A 13,484-nucleotide genomic window follows, 5' to 3' on the forward strand; every position below is an offset into this window, starting at 1 on the left:
TGTTTTTGCAACCCCCTGTGGCGAGCGTGAACTTGGAAAATTCCCTTGAGTAAGCCAGAAAACTATTTTGATTGTATCTGGCTACCATATTATAAGGAGGATAAGTCGAAAAAAATCGATAAGGATAAGGAAGGAAGAGGCGGAGGCGGAGGCGATGCAGATTGAGATTTTCAGATAGGGTGCGTTTTTCCACGCAGGACCAAGGATCCAAGGAGCATGGCCTTGAGCCAGAGAGTCCACCCCATTTTCCCGGGGATGTCCTGGCCCTGACACTTGCCCTCCACGCTTAATTGGAATTGTGCCCAAGGAGATCTTACATATTGTAAGTATAATATGGGGGAAAAACGAAGACCAAGTGCAGTCTTAAAGAGGGTGATGGAAATTCAATCATGGCGGACACGTTAGAAATAGAAAAGCATTCATCCCCAGGTCACACCTCCCCCTTGGAAATAACCTGCTGCGAAAAGATATATGAGCTTCGACTTTCTTGCGTTTTTTATGAAGCGTAAAGCCCAAACAGTTCCTTACAGCAGTATGTCCACACCCCGGACACATAAAAAAATGCTTTATGACCGTCTGTCTCTGTCTCTCTGGTCATATATTTTTAGCCGTTCAACAAGTTGGGGCAACCGAACCTAAAACCTAAAGTCGTTCCCCCAAATTCGATATATACTTTTTTGCTAATTGCTTGGGTGAATGGCTTGCGTTCGCTTTTATTATTTTTTTGTTTTCTGTCTTGGGCCTTTCAATGTCATGTGAAAACTGATCAAAAACGATCATCGGCAGCAGCACAAATTGCATGAAAATTATTTACACAGTGCTCGACAACATTAAACAGCTGCAGCACTCGACTCGATGGCATTGAACGAACGCCAAGTGTGGAGAACTGGAGGCCTGGAAATGTGTGGAAAAAACTGGAGAAGTGCCTGCCGGTCAGTCATCGGTTTGTAAGATACTGCTGCACAGAGTGCTCTGCTCTAGGAAAACCAGCTGATTATATGGAGTATGACAAAGCGAAACACTTAAATGAAGACAAATTATTCATGGAGGCAGCAAATTTAAAGACAGATAAGTTAGAATAAAACACTACCCACAGCACTTTCAACTAAATGCTCTACAAAATAATTGTTCAGGAATTCTGCAGATAAAAATGGTGACAAATTTTATTTTGAAATTTGGATAATGATATCTTAATACATTTTAAGCTTTATTCTACAGTAATTTTATTAGTTATAAATGATTCACACAAAAGGCATTTCACATCAAATATTTTAATAAAAAATAATATGAAAATCTCTAAAATATTATATTCAAGAAAGTTTATATTTCAAAGAAACTCTTTTTACTTTAAATTTCTTACTACACCCTAGAGTATGATTTTAGGATACCCATCAGATTTTCTGGCACCAAAACCATCATTAATTCAATATACTTTGTCTAGACCCGAAGCAATTTGAAATTACAAAAACACCGACTATTTTTAGGCCCACTCTGTGTAGACGCAAGAAGAAAATCCACGAGAGAAAAAGAGCGAGAGAGAGGAAGGTAAAGATAGGAAAGAGATATAGATATGTGGGCGGGGTGTTTTCCCAAAAAAGAAATTCCCATCAAATTCAAATGTCGAAATAAATACTTAACAAAAAATGAGATTTTATTTAACCAAGTTTTTTTTGTGGGGCCCACAACTTTTATTTCCTTGGGTTGGTATTTTTTTTTGCATATGCAAAGCAACGAGTCGCAGTGGACGGCGCATGCTTTAAATTTAATTAAAGTGAAAATCTTGCACATAAAAAAATGGGCAACAAAAAATGCAAAGAAAGTTTTTTTTCCCCCATTTTTATACCCGTTACTCGTAGAGTATAAGGGTATATTGTATTCGTGCAAAAGTATGTAACAGGGAGAAGGAAGCGTTTCCGACCCCATAAAGTATATATATTCTTGATCAGGGTCACTAGCCGAGTCGATCTAGCCATGTCCGTCTGTCCGTCTGTCCGTCTGTCTGTCCGTCTGTCCGTCTGTCCGTCTGTCTGTCTGTATGAACGCTGAGATCTCAGAAACTATAAAAGCTAGAAGATTGGCATTTTGCATGCAGATTTTAGGAGTTCCTACGCAGCGCAAGTTTGTTTTAAAATGGTGCCACGCCCCCTCTAACGCGCACAATCGCTTATATACGATTTAAAAAATTTTAATATTTTGGAAAAGTAAAAATGCAGTTTTATTGTGTTTATTAATACCTATCGAAATGTAGAAGAAATTTTTCAAATCGGACCATTCGTTAAAAAGTTATGCGTGATCAACGTTTTCTATCTCTATCTCCATCTCCCTCGCACTCCCTTTACCTGAGTGACGGGTATCTGATAGTCGGGGCACCCGACTATAACGTTCCCTCTTGTTTTTTATTCGTATTACCCGACGACTGGCGCTTGTTGGCTTTTTCAGGCCCCGCAATTGACCCGCTTAGCCACGCGCTCGATCGACGGTAGTTATTAGCCAAGAAAATTGAATGGCCAAAAGGGGGGGAGTCTATGATTTTTGCATTATAAATGTACAATATTATTACTTTTTTTCATTTTAATTTTGTCCGCTTCGCTTTCCATGCACAAATTCAATTAACCGAAATCTTTAGCTGGTTACACTTTCTTTGGGTTAAGTGGCATATCGAGTATTTTTATGTGTGGCGTGCAAATCATTTATGCAAATGTTAAAAATACAGTTTTGGGCATATATAATATGTTCGTTTGGCTACTGATTTTCGCTAAGCGAACAATGCTTCGTGATTGAGTCTGCAAAATATAATAAAGAGGTAACAGGAAAATGGGCAGAGGGGCTCAAAAAAACTGGATTTCTACCACTAACTCATGAGTCACTAAACAAAGTCGTGAAGTCGAGAATAAAGCAAAAACTCTAACAATGTTGAATTGGCCATAAAACCTGAGAAGAATTTGTTTATATTCTTGAGAATTTGTCGTATTTTCTGTTCTCATATGAAGTTTTTAAAGAACCTAATTGTTTATACTTTATAGGTGATTATTATTTGTCATGTGAGTTTGTAATTATTTTTGCAAAGTTCCTTGGGAATATAGAAGTAAAAATCATATAGTCCTATTTTGTTTATAAAAAAAACTATCTGCAAGTCTATTAAATATTCCTTTTTATACCCTTGTAGAGGGTATTATAATTTCAGTCAGATGTTTGCAACGCAGTGAAGGAGACGTTTCCGACCGCATAAAGTATATATATTCTTGATCAGCACCAATAGCCGAGTCTATCTAGCCATGTCCGTCTGTCCGTCTGTCCGTCTGTCCGTCTGTCCGTCTGTCCGTCTGTCTGTCTGTCCGTCTGTCCGTTTCTATGCGAACTAGTCCCTCAGTTTTAAAGCTATCGCGATGAAACTTTCCCAAAAGTCTTCTTTCTATTGCAGGTAGTACATATGTCGGAGCGAGCCGGATCGGACCACTATATCTTAAGGCTTCCATAAGAATATTCAAACAAATATAAGAAAATTCATTGTAACTTTGTAAGAAGTAGGCGTTTTGATTCTTGACTACTTATGTATAAACAAAATTAAAATATAAACGTTGAATCTGGAATCCCTGGAACTGCACCGAGTAAGCATTACTTTATCTACAAGGGTATATAAGCTTCGGCTGGCCGAAGGTAGCTTCCTTTCTTGTTTACTTCACAGTTTTCCCAGCTGCATTTTATTAGTTTCTGCTTCTTTTCAAGTCGCTTTTAGCCGCATGCAAATCTGGTAGACAAACACTTGGTAAGCTTTTTCGGAGCCTAAAACTAACAGCAGACACTGGCTAAATCCCTCCAACTAAAAAACAGAGAAAAGAGCAGAAAAAGTAGAAAAAAGAGCATGTACAAAATGCCAACAAATAGATTGCAAAACGCTGTCTAGACGTGCAATTTTGGTCCTGACATCCAGGGAACCTCCTCTTTAGACGAGGCGAATTTTCCGCTCACACAAACACTAGCCCACACACACCTACAAGCAGCACACGCACACCACCGCACATTTTGAGGGTGTGCCGGCTGCTGTCGTCTGATGAAAGGAAAACTACCCCCGAAACGCGGAAGGCATATGAAATCCAAAATCCATCGATATCCGAATTGAATTGAAATTCAGCAAAAACTAAATCGGGCTAAAGAGGCGGAAAAAAGCAGCTGAGGCAAGCTAAAAATGCTTTTATTATATATGTACTTTTTTTAAATCCCTTAACAGACAGGTAAACGCCCTATACCAAACCACCCAATAAAAAACCGTCAGAAAAACAGCTGTGAGGCGTAGAATACTCATAGACAGAGCGGAAAAAACAAAATAATAATAATAATGCGGAGACCCGGTACTTGGGAATCGAAATCCGATGGATGGATCGAAGTGGAATGTGGGGCCTCCGCCGAAACAGAACACAAACTATGGTACATATGAGGAAAATAAAAACAACAAGAAAGCAACGATATATCCGAGAAATATATATTTTGCTTTGGGGCGCACGCTGCTGCTTCTGGCCGTCGTGCTCATATGGCAGCAATTTACATAAAACCCGCAAAACCAGTTTTTTTTTTATTCAAAAGTTTCAAGTTCCAGCCCGTCGGTAGACGGAAAGAGACGGCAGTGCTGGGGTAGAAAGAGACGGTCGCTATAAGCGCGCGTTCTTAAAACATTTGCCTGCACTTTGGCTTATGGGAAGCAATTTGTAAAATTCTCACTGCTCGAGCATTTGAGTGGATTTCCTATGGGTAACTTATGACATTGAAATAACAATTAATTGACACGGTTATGTTCGCTCAGATTGGGTATCCAATTAGAAAACTAATAGGGTTTTTGAAGCAAGAAAATAAGAGGTTATTATTGGAAAACTGGAATCGAGAGCTTAAAGCTGAGTTCAGAAAATATTTAAGGAAGGATTTGATTTTGGACTGCCTTCAATTTTGAAAATACCAGGTTTAAAAAAATTAAGTAGAAAACTTTGGTGGTTATTTAAAAAAACATTTTTTTACGCTTTATTAAAAGATAGGTCGTTTATGTATTTTGTTTGTTAATCAAATTTTTTTTAGTTCATTTCAATTATTTATAATAATATTTATAGGTTGAATAATAGAAATATTATTATGATACATTTATTTATTTTTGAAAAAGTCTCCTTGTGAATCGCAATGTATATTCCATATCTGAGAAGATATATCCCCCAGAAAATCCCTCAAAATCGGGAACTTACGCTATTAGAGCTTTGGATTTAATAGGATAAAGGAACGAAATCATAGTAAAATTCACAAAATTACTTATAAGAAGTAAATTTTTTGAATGAACGAAAATAAAAACCATTTTCTTACGAAAATGCTTTGCCTTCCTTTGAATATCCCAATATGTATTCCGTATCTGAGAAGAGATAACCCCCGGAAAATCCCTCGAAATTCGAAATCAAGAACTTACCCATAGCTCGGTGCCCCAACTCATGTTGTTGGAGTTTTGCGCTGCGTTTTCCGATTCGGCCAGTTTGTTGTTGCTGCTGCTTCTGCTCGATCCGCTTGCCACTGTATTTGTTGTCGTTATTTTATAGTTGTTGTTGTTGTTATAATAATAATCCACAGAAGATAATGTAATCCACAGGCGATGAGGAAAGAGACGGGAAAGAGGGAGAAAGCGAGGGAGAAGAGTAAAAGATGAGAACTTTTATTCGTTTTTATTATATTTTCCCGCAAAGGTTAATTAAATTTATAGTAGCTTTTTTCGTTTTCATTTTCCGTTGTTTTTTCTTTTGGTTGTTTTTGTTTTTTCAGTGTTGCGCGACGCGATGTTTAATTTTCTATGAAAGAGAGCAATTCGAGTCATATATATTTCATTTTTGTGTTTTTTTTTTTTCGGTGGTTGGGCAGGTAAGAAAGCATGTAAAAAAAAGAGTGGCAATGCAGACGTGTCAGTTGCAGCGGCAGGTAGAAAAAGAAGGTAAAATGATAACTAATGAGAGTTAAAACTCTTTTTTGGGGAGTTTTTGGAGTTTTACTTGGGTGTTCGAAGTAGGAAAATTCTATGCACTGGCATTTCGCTGCGCAAAGAGAGGGTTAAAGATGGAAATAGAGAGAGAGAGAGCAATGCAACTGCATTTCATAATTGAGAAAAAAGAGAGGACAATTGGAATTCTACTATTTATTGTTGTATTTACATAATTTCGCACACAACACACTCACGCACACACACACAGTAAACACAATTGCCGAGTGCACGCACTCTGCTTCTTCTTCTTCTGCCACCGTTTCTTATTTGTTAACTTATTTTTTCTGCAGTTGCAACTTCTTTCAATTTCGGGTTTTATTTTGCGCCTGCACTTCGGTATGCGTCATAATTCGGGCGACATTTGCACACAAACACACACACTGAATCAGTCGGAACACCCGCACTCACACAACGCAAGCATTTGTTTCTCCTTTTTGGCGTGCGAAAAAACAATTTTATCCGCTTCGAAACCGATCCGCTCGTTGTTGTTTTCACTTCGGCATCAAAAAACAGTGTGGACAGGGTGTGGTTGGAAATATGGATTTTAGTCGAAAATAGTGTGGCCGAAGCAGAGCAACGTTTTTATGCTAGCTTTGAAATAAATTTGGTAACATCTAGCTGAGTTTCAATCCTTTTTTGTTTTTTGTTTTAACGAGTTTAAATGGTTTAAATTTAAATGTTGAACGGCTTAATTGTTGCCTACTAGCTGTTTCATAATAATTCAATTTTCAGAAATAATTAACATTAAATCGTTAAAAATAGAGTTGTCCCATGATTTTATAAGAAATTTATGACAACTTTGAAAAAATTTGGTATTACCAGGCGTGTTATTTATTTAAAACCAAATTAGAAAGTATAAATGATTTAGGTTTAATTAATATGATTTGGGTTCCGTAAAATTTGACAACAAATAAAAGCTGTTCAAAAATTAAACAGAAACCATTTAGGGTCGTTCTATGTATTGTTTGAATTTCCAACAATTCAGAAATTCTACAGTTGAGGAAACTCCCATTTCTATTTTTATTTTACGTAAAAGAACCCCGGTTTGAAGAACTTTAAACATTTTTTAGCTTTTTTTCTAATAAAAAATGTTTTGATGTAGTTCGTTGGAAATGAATAATCTTCTAAGTCATGATATTAATGAAAAGTTATTTCATTAATTAGAATTAAGGGTTAACAATTGTTATAAAAATTATTTACTTTTTGCACTTTTTATTAAATTTTAAAAGAAAGTGTATTTAGCCCACTGTGCAGTGTAACCGTATGCGTCAGGCGTTAGGGAATTTTCCGTACTTCTGCAGCAACAGCTGTTCAACCGCCGTGTTATTGTAGATTCTCCTGCACTTTTATGACTTAAAACTCATAGTTCAAGGCTTTAAATATTAAATAAGGACACTCAATAGCCACCACTATCCGCCAGCCAAGATGCCTTCCTACGAATTAGCCCTGGTGCTGCGCCAGTTGCCCCGCGTGAGTAGCACATGAAGACCACCGGCTAAGGTTACATAAAAGTAAATAAGAAATGTGTATTATTTTCACAGCCCGAACTGATTTCCGTGATCAAGCGGACGGCAGAGTCGATCCTGGACAAAGGAGGCATCATCCGCAAGCTGGAGAACCTGGGAACCCGCGCTCTGCCCCACAAAGTCAGCGAACACGGAGTGGTTCATCGCGAGGGCACCCACTTCACCATCGCTTTCGACACGGCGCCCACGAGGATTGCTGACCTAAAAGAAGAATTCGGCCGGGATATCGACATCGTTCGTCGCTATATCTTCAAGGTGGAGGAACCGGAGGTTAAGCCCTGCACGCTGCACGAGGAGATGCTGCCGCCCGCCTATCGCAAGGATGTCCAGGAGATCATCGCAGCGGCCCAGAAAAAGCAGAAGAAGAAGTACAATTACAACTCCGGTTTGGACTACTATCCCTTCCAGAAGTAGAAGCCTCAATAAAGCTAAAAATCTATTCTCTAAAACAACCAATGGAATCTGCGATCTTTGGCTAATTTAAACTGAAGTATTCCTTATGAAGTTGCTTTGCTTATCTTTGCATATTCCAAACAGTGTTTGTCTTTGCTTAGTATTTATGGCCCCCAATCGTAGGACGCTTATCAGGCAAATTGATAAGGCTCCGTATAAAAATCAACAATCGATAGAACGTAGATAGGACTGTTAGTACCTCAAGAAACCTGAAACCCAGCAGTTCAAGAAAATGCCTCTCCAAATCCGCCCACTCACTCCAGAGCTGCAAAAAGTGGCCAAAGAGCAGCTGAAGGAGGATCCCCAGCGTCTGGAGGCCGATCTGCTGGCTTTCAGGACCTGGATTGAGCAGCAGCCCCATCTGAATCCCCGCATGGATGATCAGTTCCTGGTGGCCTTCCTGCGCGGCTGCAAATTCAGTTTGGAGCGGGCCAAGTCCAAGCTAGATAAGTTCTACACGCTGAAGACCAAGTATCCGGAATACTTTAGGATAACCAGTACTACAGAGAGCAACTTCCGGGAGATTCTCCAAACGGGGTAAGGAAAATGATGAGAAAAACTATCAAAAATCCATTAACCAATCACCATACATATTTGAAATAGTGCTATCACCTACCTGCCCACTCCTCTGAATGAAAATGGACCTCGAATTGCCGTTTGGCGGATGGGTTTGTGTCCAATGGATAAGTATAACATCATGGAGTGCATGAAAGTGGCCCAGGCCATGCAGGAGATTGCCATTCTGGAGGATGACTATGCGAATGTTAATGGAGTCGTCTCTATAATGGATCTAAAAGGAGCCACTGCGGCTCATATGTTCCAAATGACTCCCTCGATGGCCAAGAAATTCACTGTGTTCTCCGAGGAGGCTATTCCGCTGCGTCTAAAAGCCCAGCATTTTATAAACACCATCACTGGATTCGAACAGCTCTTCAACATGTTCAAACCGATGATGTCCAAGAAGATGCAGTCACGACTCTTTGTACATGGCAACAAAATGGATTTGTTGACGGAGCAAATTCCCCTGAAATATCTACCCGTGGAATATGGCGGGGAAAATGGCACAGTGCCGGAAATTGTGGCCGCTTGGGAGAAGAAGTTGGATGAATACACCGACTTTTTCAGGGACAATGCCAACTATGGAACCGATGAGAGCCTGCGGCCAGGAAAACCCATTGATTTTGAGGGGCTTTTTGGAATCGAAGGCTCCTTCAGGAAGCTCAATGTAGATTGATACGGAGGGCGGACTAAGGGGTTGCCCAAAATGCAAAAGAAGAAGTGCAAATACAACTCCGGTTTGGACTACCATCCCTTCCAGAAGTAGAAGCCTCAATAAAACCAAAAATCTATTCTAAGAGAGAACCAATGGAATCCCCGATCTTTGGCTAATTTAAACTAAAGTATTCATTATGAAATTGCATTGCCTATCACACAGTGTTTGTCTTTGTTTAGTATTTATGGTCGACAATCGTAGGACGCTTATCAGGCAAATTGATAAAGCTCCCTATAAAAATCAACCATCGATAGAACGTAGGAGGACAGTTAGTGCCTCAAGAAACCTGAAACCCACCAGTTCACTAGTACTTCTTTATAAACGACCAAGAAAATGCCTCCCCAAATACGCCCACTCACGCCAGAGCTGCAAAAAGTGGCCAAGGAGCAGCTCATGGAGGACCCCGCTCGTCTCGAGGCCGATTTGCTGGCTTTCAGGACCTGGATCGAACAGCAGCCCCATCTGAATCCCCGCATGGATGATCAGTTTTTGGTGGCCTTCCTTCGCGGCTGCAAATTCAGTTTGGAGCGGGCCAAGTCCAAGTTAGATAAATTCTACACGCTAAAGACCAAGTATCCGGAATACTTTAGGATAACTAGTACTACAGAGGGAAAGTTCCGAGAGATTCACCGAACGGGGTAAGGAATATGATGAGAAAAACTATCAAAAAACCATAAACTTATCACTATAAAAAATCTGTAATAGAGCAATCATCTACCTGCCTACCCCTTTGAATGAAAACGGACCTCGAATCGCCATTTCGCGAATGGGTTTGTGCCCAGTGGATAAGTATACCTTGCTAGAGTGCATGCAAGTGGCCCAAGCCATGCAGGAAATTGCCATTTTGGAGGATGACTATGCCAATGTTAATGGACTCGTCTTTATAATGGACCTCAAGGGAGCCACTGCAGCGCACATGTTCCAAATGACTCCCTCGATGGCCAAGAAATTCACAGTGTTCTCCGAGGAGGCTCTGCCGCTGCGTTTGAAGGCACAACATTTCATCAATACAATAGCAGGATTCGAACCGATCTTTAACATGTTCAAACCCATGATGTCCAAGAAGATGCAGTCACGTCTGTTTGTGCATGGCAACAAAATGGATTTGTTGACGGAGCAGATTCCCCTGAAATATCTCCCCGTGGAATATGGCGGAGAGAATGGCACCGTGCCGGAAATCGTCGCCGCAATGGAGAAGAAATTTGATGAGTACAGCGAATTCTTCAGGGATAATGCCAACTATGGAACCGACGAGAGCCTGCGACCGGGAAAACCCATCGATTTTGAAGGGCTCTTTGGAATCGAGGGTTCCTTCAGGAAGCTCAATGTGGATTGATACTGGACAAAGGAGGCATTATCCGGAAACTATAGAGCCAGGGAATCCACGTTCTGCCCTACCAAGCCGCTCAGCAATAGCAAAGAAAAAATACAATTTCAACTCCGGTTTGGACTACTATCCCTTCCAGAAGTAGTACTACCCTAAATAAAACTAAAAATCTTTTCTCTAAAATACCCAATGGAATCCCCGATCTTTGGCTAATTTAAACTGAAGTATTCCTTATGAAATTGCTTTACTTATCTTTGCATATTGCAAACAGTGTTTGTCTTTGTTTAGTTTTTATGGCCCCCAATCGGTGAAGGCTTATCAGGCAATTGATAAAGCTCCGTAATGGAATCAACCATCAATAGAACGTAGATTGGGCAGTTAGTGCCTCAAGAAACCTGAAACCCACCAGTTCGCTAGTACTTCCCTTTACGGCTTATAAAATGGCTCCTAAAATCCGCCCACTCACGCCAGAGCTGCAAAAAGCGGCCAAAGAGCAGCTAAAGGAGGATCCCCAACGTCTGGAAGCGGATCTGCAGGCTTTTAGGACCTGGATTGAGCAGCAGCCTCATCTCAATCCCCGCATGGATGATCAGTTCCTGGTGGCCTTCCTGCGCGGCTGCAAATTCAGTTTGGAGCGGGCCAAGTCCAAGTTAGATAAGTTCTACACGCTGAAGACCAAGTATCCGGAATACTTTAAGGTTACGAGTACTACAGAGGGCAAGTTCCGGGAGATACACCAAACGGGGTGAGAAATATTGAAATAATTATGGAAAAAGTCTTGTAATTTATGAATATAATATTTTTAAACAGGGCCATTATCTACCTGCCCACTCCTTTGAATGAAACAGGACCTCGAATTGGCATCTGGAGGATGGGCTTGTGTCCCGTGGAGAAGTATACCATCCTGGAGTGCATGCAAGTGGCCCAAGCCATGCAGGAGATTGCCATTCTGGAGGACGACTATGCCAATGTCAATGGAGTCGTCTTTATAATGGACTTAAAGGGAGCTACTGCCGCGCACATGTTCCAAATGACTCCCTCGATGGCCAAGAAATTTACTGTGTTTTCGGAGGAAGCTCTGCCGCTGCGTTTGAAGGCACAACATTTTATAAATACCATCACTGGATTCGAACAGCTCTTCAACATGTTCAAGCCGATGATGTCCAAGAAGATGCAGTCACGACTCTTTGTGCATGGCAACAAAATGGATCTGTTGACGGAACAGATTCCTCTGAAATATCTCCCCGTGGAATATGGTGGCGAAAATGGAACAGTGCCGGAAATTGTGGCGGCGATGGAGAAGAAAATGGATGAGTACAGCGACTTCTTCAGGGATAATGCCAACTATGGAACCGATGAAAGCCTGCGTCCGGGAAAACCCATTGATTTTGAGGGGCTTTTTGGAATCGAAGGTTCCTTTAGGAAGCTCAATGTGGATTAACATGAATATATTCGTTCCAGAGATTGCGTTTTTGTTATCATAATTATTTGTTGAAGTGAAAGACTTTTCCCAACCCTATAAATTATAAAAAAACATTCTTTTAAATGAGAGCAATAATATTTTAGAAAATAGATTTGAAGTTGAGGTATTTTAAGGATAAATGCAATAATAGTTCAATTGGTATTAAAATATGTCCTTTTTTATAGTATATCTCTTTTTTATTTACAGTTATCATAGTATTAACTCCTTAAATCCTCATCTATAGAAGCAAATCTTTCGCTGCCATTTAGTGGGAGTAGATTCGAATGTCTTCCTTCGGTCGAGTGTATCTTCCAGATACTTTTCTATTTGCAGCTCCACATCAGATCGCCACTTGAGTTCTAGGAAAAGGGGAAAGACTTCTCCTGCTTTTTTCAGACGTTTCTCAGCTTTTTGATAACATTTCCAAGGTTGTGGTTCTACCACTAGAAGTTCCGCCAGATTGGAGAGCTTCTTCAGAAACAATTGCAGGCCCTGATCGTGATGATTTAGGTGAATCCACATGGTAATGGAGTAGCAGCAAATGGCATCGAACTTCTGGCGATTGTGGGTCTTCAAATAGGTTCTCAGGGATTCAAAGGCCCCATCATCTAGGACATCCACGCAGGCGTAGTTTATATTATCCGGGGATTCATTTTCCTCAATAGCACGCTGTATGAGACGATTGTCTATATCTACTCCTAGGATTTTCACAGATCTCTGAAGACGTTCCTCCAAGTATTTGTGCAGAAGTTGGGTAAACACCCCGCAATTGCAGCCCACATCAAGGACAATATAGGGAGTACTTCCTGGTGATTCCTTATCATCTGTGGAAGGTAACCATATATCTTTATCCGGCAAGAGTTTTACACGTTCTGGGGCGGAATTGAATTGGTAATAGTTGAAAAAGTTGCCATATTGAACGGCGCCGGGATCATTGTTTCTAATTTCCATGATATAGAGTTATTTATTGTTTATAAGCACGTTTAAATAAATGTAATACTATAGTATGACAGTGGGCCAAAATACCAATTTGTGGGCACATTAAAAGAACTAAAGCGCCATCTATAGCGGAACACATTCGCCATCTACAATTTTTACAGATTCAGTGCTGTAAAACAAATTTTTGCCAAGAGACCGCGAAATTCAAATAAAACTCTCCATACCTTATCATCATTTTTGCATTTATTTACTGCGTTCACTGTTTATATTTTGTCGAAACGCCTTTTCTATCTGCTTATACGGCTCTAACAATTTCCTTACACCTAAAAATCGATAACACTTGCTTCCTTTTGGTGTCTAAATTAGTTTCGAACTATAACTAAATGTACAAAAGATCGTCAATGAAATGTACAACAATAAAATAAATATACACAATGTTTCGTTTTCAAAATTTTCGTTCAATATTTTCACATTTGGCATGTTTGGCGGTCAAGAATAATATT

General features: G+C 40.1%; 6 protein-coding genes across 13 annotated transcripts in view; 4 read left to right on the forward strand and 2 right to left on the reverse strand.

Moving 5' to 3' along the window:
- The window catches only part of Cip4 (formin-binding protein 1-like Cip4), a 38,665-nt gene extending 32,117 nt beyond the window's left edge, over positions 1-6,548 (reverse strand). For all 8 annotated transcript variants that reach the window (XM_017158786.3, XM_017158784.3, XM_017158780.3 and 5 more), the window contains exons 1-2: positions 6,410-6,548; positions 5,441-5,541 (exon numbers count right to left, since the gene is read on the reverse strand). In XM_017158786.3, the coding sequence (XP_017014275.2) occupies positions 5,441-5,541; positions 6,410-6,422 (114 nt within the window). In that variant the 5' untranslated portion in view covers positions 6,423-6,548. The remainder of the gene's footprint in view (positions 1-5,440; positions 5,542-6,409) is intronic.
- A 740-nt stretch (positions 6,549-7,288) lies between these two features.
- Positions 7,289-7,968, forward strand: mRpS6 (mitochondrial ribosomal protein S6). Its single transcript, XM_017158820.3, has 2 exons — positions 7,289-7,471; positions 7,543-7,968. The coding sequence occupies exons 1-2, from the start codon at positions 7,427-7,429 to the stop codon at positions 7,939-7,941; spliced, it is 444 nt and encodes a 147-aa protein (XP_017014309.1). The 5' UTR covers positions 7,289-7,426; the 3' UTR covers positions 7,942-7,968.
- Positions 7,969-8,004: 36 nt separating this feature from the next.
- Positions 8,005-9,214, forward strand: LOC108068940 (alpha-tocopherol transfer protein-like). The gene is made up of 2 exons (XM_017158818.3): positions 8,005-8,517; positions 8,584-9,214. The coding sequence occupies exons 1-2, from the start codon at positions 8,213-8,215 to the stop codon at positions 9,212-9,214; spliced, it is 936 nt and encodes a 311-aa protein (XP_017014307.2). The 5' UTR covers positions 8,005-8,212.
- A 372-nt stretch (positions 9,215-9,586) lies between these two features.
- LOC108068939 (alpha-tocopherol transfer protein-like) lies at positions 9,587-10,593 on the forward strand. The gene is made up of 2 exons (XM_017158817.3): positions 9,587-9,891; positions 9,959-10,593. The coding sequence occupies exons 1-2, from the start codon at positions 9,587-9,589 to the stop codon at positions 10,587-10,589; spliced, it is 936 nt and encodes a 311-aa protein (XP_017014306.1). The 3' UTR covers positions 10,590-10,593.
- A 404-nt stretch (positions 10,594-10,997) lies between these two features.
- LOC108068938 (alpha-tocopherol transfer protein-like) lies at positions 10,998-12,229 on the forward strand. Its single transcript, XM_017158816.3, has 2 exons — positions 10,998-11,325; positions 11,391-12,229. Exons 1-2 carry the CDS (start codon positions 11,021-11,023, stop codon positions 12,019-12,021), a joined length of 936 nt encoding a protein of 311 aa, XP_017014305.2. The 5' UTR covers positions 10,998-11,020; the 3' UTR covers positions 12,022-12,229.
- On the reverse strand, positions 12,218-13,072 carry LOC108068941 (probable RNA methyltransferase CG11342). Its single transcript, XM_017158819.3, has one exon. The coding sequence runs from the start codon at positions 12,991-12,993 to the stop codon at positions 12,277-12,279; it is 717 nt and encodes a 238-aa protein (XP_017014308.2). The 5' UTR covers positions 12,994-13,072; the 3' UTR covers positions 12,218-12,276.
- Between the last annotated feature and the right edge of the window lie 412 nt (positions 13,073-13,484).

The sequence above is a fragment of the Drosophila takahashii genome, chromosome 3L (genome assembly GCF_030179915.1).
Source record: "Drosophila takahashii strain IR98-3 E-12201 chromosome 3L, DtakHiC1v2, whole genome shotgun sequence".
Classification (NCBI taxonomy): domain Eukaryota; kingdom Metazoa; phylum Arthropoda; class Insecta; order Diptera; family Drosophilidae; genus Drosophila; species Drosophila takahashii.

Bases quoted from the DNA above. Each gene is read 5' to 3' on its own strand.
- LOC108068941 (XM_017158819.3), bottom strand. From the start codon at position 12,993: ATGGAAATTAGAAACAATGATCCCGGCGCCGTTCAATATGGCAACTTT.
- LOC108068938 (XM_017158816.3), top strand. From the start codon at position 11,021: ATGGCTCCTAAAATCCGCCCACTCACGCCAGAGCTGCAAAAAGCGGCC. The intron at 11,326-11,390 runs GTGAGAAATATT...ATTTTTAAACAG, and splicing joins CGGGAGATACACCAAACGGG to GGCCATTATCTACCTGCCCA.
- LOC108068940 (XM_017158818.3), top strand. From the start codon at position 8,213: ATGCCTCTCCAAATCCGCCCACTCACTCCAGAGCTGCAAAAAGTGGCC. The intron at 8,518-8,583 runs GTAAGGAAAATG...TATTTGAAATAG, and splicing joins CGGGAGATTCTCCAAACGGG to TGCTATCACCTACCTGCCCA.
- LOC108068939 (XM_017158817.3), top strand. From the start codon at position 9,587: ATGCCTCCCCAAATACGCCCACTCACGCCAGAGCTGCAAAAAGTGGCC. The intron at 9,892-9,958 runs GTAAGGAATATG...AATCTGTAATAG, and splicing joins CGAGAGATTCACCGAACGGG to AGCAATCATCTACCTGCCTA.
- mRpS6 (XM_017158820.3), top strand. From the start codon at position 7,427: ATGCCTTCCTACGAATTAGCCCTGGTGCTGCGCCAGTTGCCCCGC. The intron at 7,472-7,542 runs GTGAGTAGCACA...TTATTTTCACAG, and splicing joins TGCTGCGCCAGTTGCCCCGC to CCCGAACTGATTTCCGTGAT.